Source organism: Hevea brasiliensis, chromosome 3 (assembly GCF_030052815.1).
Source record: "Hevea brasiliensis isolate MT/VB/25A 57/8 chromosome 3, ASM3005281v1, whole genome shotgun sequence".
NCBI lineage: Eukaryota > Viridiplantae > Streptophyta > Magnoliopsida > Malpighiales > Euphorbiaceae > Hevea > Hevea brasiliensis.
In genome coordinates this window covers 9,869,521-9,885,111 of record NC_079495.1, presented here as the reverse complement: position 1 = coordinate 9,885,111, position 15,591 = coordinate 9,869,521, and the positions used below count along the sequence as shown (strand labels likewise).

The 15,591-nt window shown below is 34.2% G+C and overlaps 1 protein-coding gene across 1 annotated transcript; it reads left to right on the top strand.

Moving 5' to 3' along the window:
• The first annotated feature begins 9,200 nt into the window (after nt 1-9,200).
• On the top strand, nt 9,201-12,758 carry LOC110642267 (putative disease resistance protein RGA1). Its single transcript, XM_058143238.1, has 3 exons — nt 9,201-10,937; nt 11,110-11,839; nt 12,674-12,758. Exons 1-3 carry the CDS (start codon nt 9,201-9,203, stop codon nt 12,688-12,690), a joined length of 2,484 nt encoding a protein of 827 aa, XP_057999221.1. The 3' UTR covers nt 12,691-12,758.
• The last annotated feature ends 2,833 nt before the right edge of the window (nt 12,759-15,591 follow it).

Genomic DNA, 15,591 nt, shown 5'->3' with positions numbered 1-15,591 from the left:
TGTTTGATGGGATCAGAGTATGCTTGGTGTGGCCAACCAGTCACTTTGCTAGGGAATGCCCGTTTTGATGAGCCACGGATGGGGTCACGAGGTTACATTGCAAATGTTCCTCGCCGATTGTATCCAGTGCTTCCAACATGGCGGCGATCGATTCGGATGGCCAACAGGCGAGGACAAGGGGCGTGGATTTGGAGGCGGTCGGGAGGTAGAAGTCGATGTCGAGTTACGCCACTCAGGTTAGGGGTCAAGCTAGGGTTTTCACCCTGACCCACCAGGATGCTCAGGCTTCCAATGCAGTTGTGGCAGGTATTCTTCTGGTCTATTCTTATGAGGATCGTGTTTTGATAGATCCGGGTGCTACGCACTCATTTGTCTCCCCTGTGTTTGCCATGAGGTTGGGTAGAAACCCTACAACTTTAGAGTGCCCTTTGTCGGTAGCTACCCCGCTTAGTGACAACATAGATGTAGATATGATTTTTCCGGGTAGCCCAGTGATAGTGGATGGAAAGATCCTCCCAGCAGACTTGGTTCCTTTACCAGTAATGGATTTTGATGTAATCCTGGGGATGGATTGGTTGTCAACTCACTATGCCACTTTAGACTGCAGGAACAAAAAGGTATATTTCCACATACCTGGTGTGAAAGAGTTTAGCTTTAATGGTGACAGGAGCGTGGCTCCATATAATTTGGTGTCAGCAATTAGTGCTAGAAAAATGTTGAGGCGTGGATGCCAAGGGTATTTGGCATTGGTGAGAGATACATCTGTAGAAGGTGTCAGCATGGAAAATGTTCCTGTTGTCAGAGAATTTATGGATGTCTTCCCAGAGGAGCTTCCAGGGTTGCCACCAGGAAGGGAAATAGAGTTTTGTATTGATGTTGTGCCGGGTACAAACCCCATATCCATGCCACCTTACAGGATGGCACCAGCAGAATTGAAAGAGCAGAAGGAGCAACTACAGGAGCTTTTGGACAAGGGTTTCATACGTCCGAGCACTTCACCCTGGGGTGCTCCTGTTCTATTTGTTAGGAAGAAGGATGGGTCATTGAGGTTGTGCATTGACTATAGACAGCTGAACAAGGTGACTGTGAAGAACAAGTATCCACTTCCTCGGATCGATGATCTGTTTGATCAGCTCCAAGGGGCTAGATTCTTTTCCAAGATAGACCTGCGATCAGGCTACCATCGATTGAGAATCGGGAATGAGGGCGTGTCCAAAAGCGGCATTCGTGACAAGGTATGGTCATTATGAGTTCTTGGTGATGTCTTTTGGACTCACTAATGCACGGCGACCTTCATGGACTTGATGAGCAGGTGTTCAAGGCATTTTTGGAGGGTTTTGTGATAGTATTTTTAGATGACTTTTTGGTGTAGTCTCTGACAGAGGAAGAACAGGTGTGGCACTTGAGGATGGTGTTGCGGACGTTGAGGAGCACCAGGTATATGCCAAATTTTCAAAATGTGAATTTTGGCTAGAAAGCATCTCATTCTTGGGACACGTGGTTTCTAGTGACGGCATTCAAGTGGATCCCAAGAAAATTGAAGTCAGAATCGATTGGCTTAGGCCTACAATACCACCGAGGTGCGAAGTTTTCTGGGTTTAGCTGGCTACTACAGGCGTTTTGTGCAAGATTTCTCCAGGATAGCGGCTCCCCTAACTAAGTTGACCAGGAAGAATGTTCCATTCATTTGGACAGATGACTGTGAGGAAAGTTTCCAGAAGCTTAAGGAGTGTCTAACCACTGCCCCTGTGTTGACACTACCTGTGAGTGGTGAAGGATACACCGTGTATTGTGACGCCTCCAGAGTTGGCCTAGGGTGTGTTTTAATGCAGAATGGAAAGGTAGTGGCTTATGCTTCAAGGCAGCTGAAGAGGCATGAGCAGAACTACCCCACCCATGATTTGGAAATGGCGGCTGTAGTCTTTGCACTTAAAATCTGGAGACACTACCTGTATGGTGAAGTGTGCGAGATATACACCGACCACAAGAGTTTAAAGTACATCTTCCAACAGAGGGATTTAAACTTGAGACAGAGGAGATGGATGGAGCTTCTGAAAGACTATGATTGCACCATCCAGTACCACCCTGGGAAGGCTAATGTAGTGGCAGATGCCTTGAGCAGAAAATCTTCTGGCAGTTTGGCGCACATTTCAACAGAAAAGAGACCATTGATTCAAGAAGTACATGAGTTGATGGATCAAGGTTTAATCCTAGATCTTTCAGATGAGGGGGTATTGTTGGCTCATTTTTCAGTGAGGCCAGACTTGCGGGACAGAGTTAGAGTTTCCCAGCACAGAGACCAACAATTGATGAAGATCATAGAAAGAGTACAGCAAGGTGAAGGTGGTGAGTTTGGATTTGCCAATGATGGCGCCCTAGTGCAATGTTCTAGGATATGTGTGCCCGATGTGGACAACCTCAGGAATGAAATCATGCAAGAGGCACACTATACATCAGACAAGATTCCACCCAGGTTCCACCAAGATGTACCATGATGTGAAAGATAGCTATTGGTGGAATGGCATGAAGAGAGACATAGCAGACTTTGTGTCCAAGTGCTTGACTTGTCAGAAGGTGAAGTTTGAACACCAGAGACCGTCAGGGAAGCTGCAAGAGCTCCCTATCCCATAATGGAAGTGGGAAATGATCACTATGGATTTTGTGACTGGGTTGCCTCGTACCACGCGAGGATATGATTTGATATGGGTAATTGTAGACCGCTTGACCAAATCAGCTCACTTCTTACCTGTGAAGACTACATATTCTGTGGCACAGTATGGCCGGCTCTACATTCGAGAAATAGTCAGATTGCATAGAGTTTCGGCTTCCATAATATCTGACAGAGGGCCCCAGTTCACTTCTCGGTTTTGGAGAAAGTTGCAGGAAGCACTTGGCACACAGTTGAACTTCAGTATGGCTTTCCACCCTTAGACAGACGGACAGTCCGAAAGGACAATCCAAACACTGGAAGACATGCTTCGCATGAGTGTCTTGGATTTTGGAGGTCAATGGGATGAGCAGCTAGCTTTGGTGGAGTTTGCCTACAACAACAGTTATCACTCCAGCATAGGGATGGCACCCTATGAGGCATTATATGGAAGAAAGTGTAGGTCTCCTCTGTGTTGGACAGAAATGGGGGAAGCGAAGGTGCATGATGTAGACACAGTGCAAGACACTTGAGAGATGGTTCCCTTAATCAGGAACGATCAAACAACTTTTGATGGCGTAAGAGTTATGCAGATCCCAGACGGAGGGATGTGGAGTTTGCAGTGGGCGACTATGTATTCCTGAAGGTATCTCCAATGAAGGGAGTCATGAGATTTGGAAAGAAGGGCAAGTTGGCACCTCGGTATATTGGACCTTTTGAGGTTACTGATAGAGTTGGAGCAGTTGCCTACCGGTTGGAGCTACCACCCAACCTTTCTCACGTTCATCCCGTGTTTCACATCTCCATGCTCAGGAAATACATTCCCGATCCTTCTCATGTACTGCAGCCGGATGTGATAGAGCTAAAAGAGAACTTGACATTTGAGGAGCAGCCTGTAGCCATAGTGGACTACCAAGTGAGACAGCTGAGATCAAAACAGATCCCTATGGTTAAGGTTTTGTGGAGGAGTCAGTCAGAGGAAGAGTGCACCTGGGAGTCAGAACGGGACATGCGTAGCAAGTACCCTTATCTGTTCAATGTATAATCATGTGCTTTATTCTGCCTTGTGTAAAAATTCGAGGACGAATTTTCTGTAAGGGGGGAAGAATGTAACACCCCAAAAATTTTAAATTTTATGAGCATTTTGGTATTTTAATTTTATTTAATTTTAGGAATTTTTTTGAGATTTTTCTGATTTTAAAAATCGGGTTCGATTTTCCGAAAATATAAACTTTGATGAATTTTAAAAATTTATTTAAAGACCACGTGGCAAAAATAAAAATATATTTGGAGTCTACGTATTTTTCTGAGTTTTCTGAAATTTTTTCGAAATTTTTGGACCTCGTTTTCGGTCCCGAGGCAGAGTAAAAATTCAAAATTTTGTATTCTGAATCGAACCGGCCGAATTGAACCGGACCGGATCGGACCGGTCGAATCGGACCGGTCTTCTTCTCTTTTTCTTCTCCCTCCCGTGCGCGTCGACCTTCTCCTCTTCTCTCTCTCTTTTCTCTCTCCTCCCTCCTCCCCTTGCCGCGCCGCCGCCTCCCCTGCGTCCCCACCTCGCGGCCCCACCTCGGCCCTTCCCACGGCCCACGCCGCTGAACGTCGGAAAACGGCCTTGGAACGGACGCGCAGCGTGCGCGCGACTTTTGGACTTCTCCGGCCAAAATCCGGCCGATTCGGCCACCAATTGGACCGGGTCTTGTGTCTAAAATCATCTACTCGGCGAGAGCTTTCCATAGACACCAAGAACGCCGAAATCCATCGAGCGGTTTGTCCAATTTTTGCTCGGGAAGTTTTTAGCCCATTTCGACTTTTGGGCTAGATTTCTCGAAAACCGTGAATCCCACGAGAAAACCGAGGGTACCAGCACGCTCCACTCGTCGAGAGCTTCGCGGCGACATAAATTTCAAATTTTTTCGACACCGTTTTTCGGTGGGTCTCACGGAACTTCGCAGTGTTTTTCCGAGCATTTAATGAGCTTAGAAAATTCTGAAAATTTATGTACTAACCCCCGTGTTATGGGCTTCGTGTAGGTATCCTCGATTCGCGGAAATTTGTGATTGACCAGATGCGAAATTCGCCGAATGCACTGCACGGAAAAGTCTCCGAATTGGACCGAGGTTTTGGCTAGCCCCCCATTGTCAGACGTCCCGAGCGCGTTCCCAAAGTCGGAATCGGCAAAGGTAAACCCGAACCTTGCTTTTTCGTAATTTTCTAGTGCTTAAATAGGATTAAAAATTCATAAAATATTCGTGGTAGCTTAGAAAATTATGATTCTTTTTGCAATAGCTTAATAATATTGCTAAGGACCGCGGGGCAAAGTTTTAGAATTTTTAGAACTTGTTTGGGCAGTTTTTACAAAAATGATCAATAATAAGGACTAAATTAAAATATTACATACTGTGATGGATGATTGATTTGATGGGCCCAGGAGGGGCTGTGTGATATGATTGAGTTGTGGACATATGGATTGTGAATATAGAAGTGTGTTTTGAGCCCTTTTGCAGGTTGGGTAGGTCCTAGGTATAGGGGAGACTCTGCCAGATTTTCGGCACGACTTAGGACGTAATTGGTCTTTTCTTGAATTGTATTGAGTCAATCGTATTAAATAATTGTAATATAATTGTCAGGTGAGCCGGAACAGCCTTCTTCCTCCACCCAGCCGCCACAGTGATTGTCGTCAAGTCTGTGAGTAAAATATTAATTTTAATTGTAATTTCGATATTATTATATGTTCAGCATGCCCATGCATCACTTATATGCATATATTTATGTAGTTAAACTCTAGGCACGATTTATGTTGCATTCATAACTGTTAACGTGCCATGAGTGTTGTTGTGGTAATTTGGAGCAGTGTGCGTGCGTTGGCGTGCGTGTGATGTGGTGTGGACTATGGATAGGACGGGTAGTCACGGCTTGAGTTCTTCGCTGGGACCCGATCCTTCGAGGGGTAGTCACGGCTTGAGTTCTTCGCTGGGACCCTCGATTTGGTTATTAAGTGGAAGTCCGAGCTGAGTTCTTCGCTGGCACCGGGTTGGATTTAAGAGAGCTGTATAGGGGATCAGCTCCCATATGTTATGATGGATGCTACAGGGTGCGTGAGTGCTCCAAATTATCTTTTTGATGTTATGATGTGAAAATGATGTTGATGTTGCATTTCACTCTACAGGGTGCATTAGTATTAGATAGTTATAGAGATTATGGTTAAAATTGATATTTTACTCTCTGAGTCGAACGCTCACTCCTGTTCAAAAAATTTTACAGGCCACAGGAGGATATTTTTGAGGTTAACCTGCTTTCTCTCTCGCAGGTCAATTATTACTGTTTGTATAAACTTGTTAAATCTTAGAATTTCCGCATGTGTTAGAAATGTTTATTTGATTTGGGTCTGTAAACTAAATTATTATTTTGGGACCTGTAAACTTAATATGCTATGCATGTTTGATGGATTGGATGAGGGAGTTGAGCTCCCATTTATTATTATGTTGATGAGTATGTGGAGGGTGAGCTGAGCTCCCCAATTGGCTATATATTGTGTTTACAGGTCGGGTGAGTCGAAAACTCCCCGTTGGAAAGTCCATTTTATGGCCGGACTCTGTCCGTTTGTTTTCTTGAAATTGGGCCCAAATGGGCCTTAGAGTTGGGTTAATGAACAGTTAGGCTTACTACGGGCCTCGGAGGCTTTAGGCTGGCCCAGGTCCTAGTGCCGGTCCGGCCCATAGGTTGGGTCGTGACATTTTTAATTTTATTTAAAATTTTAGTTGATTTTATTAAAATTGTAAAATTAGTATTAGTTTTATTCTATTTATCTAAATTAGTCAAAATTAAATGCAATTATAATAATTTCATTAAATTTTTTAATAAAAATTATTTTTTAATTTATTATATTAAACAATAATTAGAGAATATAAAATTATTTATTTTATTTTTAATAAAAATGAAACATATAAAATTTATTTATATATAAAAATGAATTTTCTCGATATGTGTTGCACATTGTTTTATCCTCTATATAAACTCATGGTTTAAAATTTTTATATATAATTTTTAATATATAATATAATATATGAAAATTCTATTAAGTTCGTAGAGTTTTTTTTTCTTCTAATTTTTTTATTTAATTTATGAAATTCTTATTTCTAAAATATATTACTTTTTACACCAAATTTATTGTGTATTTTTTGATATACAAAAATTACATGCATTTATAAATTATAGAAAAATTTGAAGAATCTATATTATTAACCGTAGAAATTTTTACACATATACAATTGAATTAAAAAAATAAAAAAATGAATTTGCTAATCAAAGAAATTTTTTTTTTAATATTTTAGTTATGTAGTTAACACTAAATTTTTATTTAATTAAATATACTTATTTATTAATTAATTTTATTAAAATAAATTATATAATCTTAATAAATTAATAATACTTATAAGATTATACTTATAGGGTTACTATATTAAGAATTATAATATATTTTTTCAGTATAATTAGAATTATTATTAAATAATATTAAATTTTTAATTTATATTAATTATTACAATATTAAAAAAATAAAATTATCAGTTATTTAGTGATAAATATTTTATTGCTAAAAGTTATTAGTGACAATATAAAAGATAATAGAATTGGCATGATAAAGGATTTAACTACAAATTTTCTATGCTAAAAGATTAGCGACCATATGTTAAGGAGGCATACTAAAATTATTAGCGACACATTTTTTGGTAGATAAATAGCATTAGCGCCCAATTTATATATTTAGCTACATGCTTTAACATGCATTATTGGTGACAAATTATTTATCTATCGCTATAAATATATATTTTTGAAAATAATAGATAGATTAATAATAATTTTTATTTTTTATTTATTAATTTCTTATTTTAGTTAATTACTTCTTATAAAATTTTATATTTAATTAAAGTTAAATATAAGTAGGATTAAGAATTTTAAATGTATATGAACTTTAAAATTAGGAATTTTAAATTTAGACAAATTTTAAAATTAATTTAAATAATAAATAAATAATTGTAATTAATTTTAAACATGAAAGACAATTCGAGCAATGTCAATATTGCCCTCTTTTGTACATTTATATATAATATAGATAATATAATTAACATTTTTTCTCGTTTGAATATTCATATGGTTCTATGTACAGTTATGGTAATTTGACATTTCTCTTTTCTCGTCTCAAGTGGCGAACGTGGCAGGTTCAAGCACATCCATGAGTTAAGCACTTGAGCTTGCACGTGGACATTACAGAATCAGAAGAGCAATTGGTGAGATTTTCTTCTAAATCTGTACTATATATGTGTTTAACTTGGCTAGCAATAAAGGGACAAATTTCATAAAGCCATTAAAAATGTTGATGAGCCACTAAGTATAAATTAAAAAAAAATAGAATTATTTAGGTTAATAAGAAAGGAAAGTGCTTATTGACATATGGATTGTTGATTTGAGCTTGTTGCTTAAAGAGGAAGAGCATGTGCTCTGTAGGAAAGTGTGGTTTTGTAGGAAGAGATTATGATTTGTGGAGACTTGAGAGAGAAGGTGGAATTCACAAAGAGATAAAGAAAACATTTGGAACTAAGAAAGAGAGGGAGGAAGAGAGAAAAAAAAAATTAAGTTTTAATTTTCGTAAGTGAATTTAATATTTTTTTATTAAATTAATTGGAAAATATATATATCGTCAAAAATAGTAAAAGTTCATAAGCTTAATAAAAAAAATAATAAAAGTTTAAGGAGGCAATAAAACTGCAAGTACTTGATTTAGAAAAAAAAAAAAATTAAGGCCTAAAAAAGAATTTTGTCATTATAAAATAGATATAATTAGATATGTATATATGGATGTGTCTTTATGAAATAAAGATGTAACACTTCATATTGTGCTTGGTTTCAAACTCTACAATGATACGCGTGGGGTTGAAATCAAAGATGCTAGAGTACCAAAGGACGAGGCGCTACATCTGTCACAGAGGTGGAAACCACCATTCATTTTTATTCGTGCATTTAATTTTTTTAAAAATTATTTATAACATATAAAAAATTAAGAAATATTAATTTTTTTTTAATTTTACTATTTATTTTTATTAAATATAATAATTATTTATATAAATTTTTAAATAAGATAAAGAATAATTTAATTAATTATTATTATATTTTTATAAAATAATTTAAATATGATAAATAAAAATAAATGAAAATAGCAGTATTGCTGTTCGTGATCACTTTATTGTCGGCAATTGGAGTACTGTTGGGACTCTTAACAGTAGAAAGGGCAACTCTCATTTATAAAACATTTGTTGTAAATAAAAATAGCAGAAAATAAATTAAATATGTTTTTTTAATCATAATTAAATTTTAAAAATTTAAAAATAATTAAATTTTCAATTTTCTATTTGAAAAAAAAAAAAAAGAACCATCAACTTAATAAATTAGAAAAAATAACAACCATCAACTTATGGGGAAAATTCTTGGATAGGCCAACCCAGAAGAAACAATTCATGCATGATGAGTTATTTTCAAGCAAAATTCTTCCTTCATGGGTCCAGGAAAGAAAAACATTTCGGGGCAAGAATCTCTGCTTCTACCATCCCTTGTTTTTTGGACGTACTACCTGAGAGGTGCCAATACGAGAAGTAGCAAAGCAGGGAGAAGCACCATAACAACTTATTTTCCTTCGCAAATTAACTCATTTCCAGACTGTTCTTCTACCTTGCAAAATAAAAATAGAATGGCCGAGTCTTTTCTTGTCGACATTGTAGAAAATGTTTTCAGGAAGTTGGGCTCTCTTGCTCTTGAAGAATTTTCCTTCGCATGGGCACTCAGAAGCGATCTTGAAAAAATTAAAAAGAGCTTAGTCGTCATCAAAGCCGTGCTTTTCGACGCCGAGCAGCATCAGTTACGGAGTCAACAGATAGAGGTTTGGCTGGGGATGCTCAAAGATGTCCTTTATGATGCAGAAGATGTGGTGGATGAGTTTGAATGTGAAGCCTTACGAAGGAAAGTGGTCGAGTCTGGGAACACCACTCGAAAGGTACGCCGATTTTTTTCTACCTCTAATCCACTTGCATTCCGCTTTACAATGGGACATAAACTAAAGAAGATTAGAGAGAGGGTAGCTGAAATCGCTGCTCTTAAGTCTGATTTTGGTCTCACCGAGCGGATTTTCGATAGGCATGTCATTCATAGGGAGAGGGAGATGACCCACTCCTTTGTGGATGCTTCTAATGTCATTGGGAGGGACGAAGATAAAGAGAACATCATTGAAATGTTGCTGCAATCTTTTGATAGTGAAAATGTCTCCATTATTCCTGTAGTTGGAATAGGTGGTCTCGGGAAAACTACACTTGCTAAGTTGGTGTTCAATGATCAAAGGGTGATTAGTCATTTCGAGGAGAAACTATGGGTGTGTGTTTCAGAAGTCTTTGAAATAGAAAAGGTTATAATTAAAATTCTGAGCTCTGCATCTCCAGGTAAAAAATATATGGATCTGGATGTAGACCAGCTGCAAAAGGCCTTGCGACAGGCTTTAGATGGAAGGAAATATTTACTCATCCTAGATGATGTTTGGAGTGACGACCCTAGAAAATGGCTGGAATTAAAAGCTTTGTTAATGGGAGGAGCTAATGGAAGTAAAATTTTAGTCACCACTCGAAGCAGCCGTGTTGCTTCCATTATGGGCACAGACTCTGCATACGATTTGAATGATCTTCCTTACCAGCATTGCTTGTCTTTGTTTTTCAGAAGTGCATTTAAAGGTGAGCAAGAAAAACAAAATCCAAACCTGATAAGAATTGGAGAAGAAATTGTGAGAAAATGCAAGGGAATTCCATTGGCAGTGATAACTCTGGCAACTCTGCTGTACTCTGTAACCGATGAACGTGATTGGGAAGTTATAAGAGATAATGAAATATGGAAATTAGAACAGAAAGGAAATGATATTTTGCCTGCTTTAAGATTGAGTTATGAACAATTGCCATCTCACTTAAAAAGATGCTTCGCATATTGTTCAGTTTTTCCAAAGGATTACATATTTTACGATCTTGAATTGGTTTATATTTGGATGGCACATGGACTTGTTCAATCTTGCAATGAAAATCAAGAGTTAGAAAATGTTGGCTTTCGCTATTTTAAGGAGTTATGTAGTAGATGTTTCTTTCAAGATTTTAGGGAGGATGCAGGGGATGTTCAGTGTAAAATGCATGATCTAATGCATGATCTCGCATCATCAGTGACACAAAATGAATCCACAGCAATAATCTCCAGCTCTCAACAGGTTTCCAAAAACGTTCGAACACTTATCTTTTCTTTATCCTGAATTACTTCCTGAGGATCTTCCTATACCCTTTCAAAACCTTGATCACGTGCGAACCATTTCCTTTTTAAATGAAAGGAGAGAAGGGATTAGTAGTGAAGTATTCATTGATGCATGTTTCTTAAGATTTCAGTGCTTGAGAGTCGCGGATTTGGCTTATTCAAAGTTTGAGTTACTACCAAGAAGTATAGGCAATTTGAAGCATTTGAAATATCTTAGTTTATGGAATAATTTTTTCCTTAAAAGACTCCCTAATTCCATATGCAAGCTGCAAAGCTTGCAAGCACTAATACTTGGCGGATGTGACGAACTTGAGGAGTTGCCCAGAGACATAAAGTACATGGTTAACCTTAGATTGCTTTGGATAACTACAAAGCAAAAGTATTTACCAACTGGCGGATTAGGGTGCCTAAAATCTCTTCGATTTTTGTTCATTACTGGTTTCGAAAATCTACAATATTTGTTTGGAGACTTGCATGGCTTGACAAATCTTCGAAGATTGTTCATTGGTGGTTGTGACAGTTTGATCTCTTTGCCGCAAAGTATTAAATTCCTAACAACATTAAAGATTCTCAATATTGCCAATTGTGAAAACCTTGATTTAGCAATAGAGGAAGTGGAAGATAATCAACACCTAAGTCCATTCAGTCTCCAAAAGTTAGAGATCATTAACATACCAAAGTTATTGGGATTCCCAACATGGCTGATTCGAGGATCAATCAACAGTTTAAAAATCTTGAAAATTACAGATTGTGACAACCTTAGAGAATTACCGGAACCTCTACAAAACATCGCAACACTCGAAGAACTTTTGATCTATGGTTATCCTATGTTAAACAATGAACGCCTACAGAATATATCAGGTATGCACCTTAATTCATGTCCTCATTTAATTTTAATATTTTATTTTATATTCTAGCAAAGCCATAATTTCTGAGCTCGTCAGGGAAGTGGAATAAATTCTCACATGATTTTAATTTGTCATGTATGAACTATATATGAGATTTCGAGTGTTGAAGTAGACATCTTATTAACTTTATAAATGGTCTCTATATATACTGATTTTTAAAAAAAAAATAATAATAGCATTTTATTCAAATGTAAATTAAATTTTAAATGATTATTATGTAATAAATTACAATTATATAATTTTATATAAAAGAAATTTGAAATAATTCAAGTCAAATTATTGATTATATGTCATTTTAGATAAAACTTTAATTTTTTTTAGAAAATTATTTTTTTATTTAATATTTAGATCAAAATTTATGTTGATTGAGTCAATACAAACAAATCAACTTAAATGGATCGCATGAGTAGTTAAATTAATTTTTAATTAAATCTTAATTTAATAAATTATTGAAATTTAAATATCTTAAGTTAAATATATTAAAATGGTTTATGAATTACTTTAAATTTAATAATTTCAAATAAAATTAGTGAGTTGGATTTAAAATTTAATACCATTAATTGAAATTTTGTGGGTGGAATTAAGCTTTGTCAAGGTTGACAAGTCCAATTGTATCTTGTATATAATACAAATTCCCACTGCTTTAAAGCTATTTCAACAAAATTTAAAGGGCACATTTGTCATTTACCTTTACCAAAATCAGTTGCAAATGTAGTGTTGATAGCAAACTAAGTTTTATTATAAAGTATTATGAAAAAATAATTTTTGTACGTTCTTGTAATTGCAGGCTTTCTGACAATTTGACATTCTTATGCCTTTGGAAATGGCAGGTCCAATTCAAGCATGTCCATGAGTTGAATTTACATGTGGGCTTTTTCAAGTCTCATTGGTGAGAGTCTCATAAAATAACTTTTTTCAGTAAATTAATGTTCAATTATACCATAATATGTACATGTAAAACAATTTAAATTTAGAGAATTATGTCTAATTTGATTTGATTTAGTAGCTGAAAGTATATCACTCTTCTAATATATTTAAATTCGAGCCCCCACTTCCCAAATTCTATAGTAACAAAAAAAATTTGAAGTACCTAAAAGGAATTTTTTTACCGTGTTATGTTCTTTAAATACGTTGGAACTTTCACTTATTTATATTTTTGTTTATATATTGCAGTTATTATTGTGGGAGTTAAACCAAAATTATAAGCGAGCGAAGATGTTAATGTTGATCAATTAGTCTTTGCATTTAATGTTACATGTTGATTTGTGTTGTTAAGTCTTCAAGTAATATGTGCAAATTGTCTGTATTTGCCGTTTTATTAGAGGGCTTTTACTGTGTTAAGTCTTCTAGTATTTGCTTTTTCTTTCTAGAAGTATATATATGTCAGTTTTTGGCTAGGAATGATAATAAGTGGAACAAACTAGGGTTTGCTATTTTCAATTCCATGTCTGGACAAGGCGTTTCATCACAATTATTTGCATTCTTTTCTTTGAAGTAGGAATCTGTGTAAATGGTCGTTCTATTCTTTTATGCTTTCACGACTACTTTAAAAACTTTATACTTTATCATAAGATCACAAATCTCTTTGACTTATTTTCTTTATAAAATATATAGTAGCAAGTACAGTGCAAAAATAATCAAAATTATACTTATTTCAAAAATAGTTATGCAAAATGGTACTAAATACACAAACTTAACTACATCAAACTTTCGAGCTTATTTTTTTCAAAATCTGCTAATTGTTGCTCTTACTCACATTCCTGAAAGGAATAGATAGAAAAAGGAGAGTGATTATATCAACCCAGTGGATAATACATGGGGAAAGGAAGGCCAATTTTAATTATATATATAATTTGGATTGAACTTATAAAGGTTGATTTTTAATTACAAATTTTAATATACCTAGCTAAATATAATCACGCCATCTATTGGTTAGATAATATATTTGCCCACATTAATATTAAATTTTAATGAAATTTTATGAATGTTTAATTGTATATATTATTTATAATTATATTTTTTTATTATTTAAATTAAATTTAGAATTTATTTAAATTTAAATTTATTAGTTCTACTTTATTTATCTTTCAAGTTTTTTAATTACAGTCCTATTTTAACTAAAATAAATACTCTAAGAGTCATGTTCATAATTGGAGAAAAATATTTTGTGATAACAACAATGAAAAGCAAGTTGTAGCTAAAAATAAAGTGTTTTAAGTTTTTGGAGATTCTAATGTTGATCCTGGAAATAACAAATAGCTTTCCATCTTCACAGAGGCAACTTCTTTCCTTAGGGAAAACACTTCTTTAATGGCAATAAGTAATGCTACTCTTTTTTTCTTTTTTTTTAATGAATATGGGTGCCAACGATTTTCTTGAAATTACTATTTGGACTTAATTCACTCCAAGTAATTCACTATGTAAGAATATCAAAATTACTTGGTGTCTCACATGGCTGAGGACTTCATGGTATATATATCAAATTTTTTATTTGGTGTCTTTGTTTTATATTTGCAAGTCAATTGTGTTAAGTTGATTGTATAAATTTTAGATAGATCAGGTTTTTTATTTTGTTGTTATATACATGTCAGGCATAAAATTTCTTTAGATGTCCAACTCTATTGTGTATGCGAATAAGAATAATTTAATATTTAGTGATGAAAGTCTATAAAATTTTTGTTGGTATTTAACTATCTATATATGCATTATTTTTTACCAAAGGCTCCTAAACAAGAGAAATTATTGAGTATTTTTGACGTGTGAGATTTTAATGCATTTTTTACTTACATATATGTGGACTTTCTACGAATTTTGAATTTGAATTTAAATTTTTGTTTTAGTTTTGTGTCGGACATGAAAAATTAATTTTTTTTATATTTTTAAATAATAAAAATTAACTTTCAAAATATTTATCTATTAAAATTTCAATTTTTTTAAAAAATTAAAACTTAAGAATAAAAAAATGAAGGAATAAAATTTGAGGAACCCGTATTTTCTCACAGCTTCTGTGTTTGGGTGTCTTCGTTACCTTTTATTATTATTTTATTTTTAATTTATTTTATACATTTTACAATTAAATTAAATTAAATTTTAATAATTTATTCTACAATAATTATTATCTAAATAAGATATATTTTACAAAAGAAAAAAAAATTTAAAAAATATAAGTATTACTAAATTCGTTAATGTTACTTGTAATTAAATAATTACTAAATAAATTAAAATAATTATATTATAAATAAAAATATAAATAATTTTATCAAAAAATTATTAATTGGTGTACGTGGAATGATAAATTAGTACTCTCTATTTTAATTGGCTAAAAAATAATATAAAATTTAATTATTATTTACAAAACTTTTTAATTTGATTGGTTAGATTAGTTTTCTATTTAAATCTAAACTCTATTATATTAGTAACTATTAGTTGAGTTTATGAGTGAATTACCTTAAGATTTAATTTTAAAATTAAAAGCTATAAATTTGATTGTAAAATAGCCGACTCATCAATTTTAAATTTGATAGTCAATGATGAAAAATTATATTTATATATACAAAAATATATAATAAAATTTATTATATATTAACTTTTTTTAATTACATCATTACTTTATCACTTAATTAATTAAGCTAAAATCCTAAAATCTTTTAATAATTTAATACTTAATAATATATATATCTTTCAATTTTTTCTTTCATTAGTAAA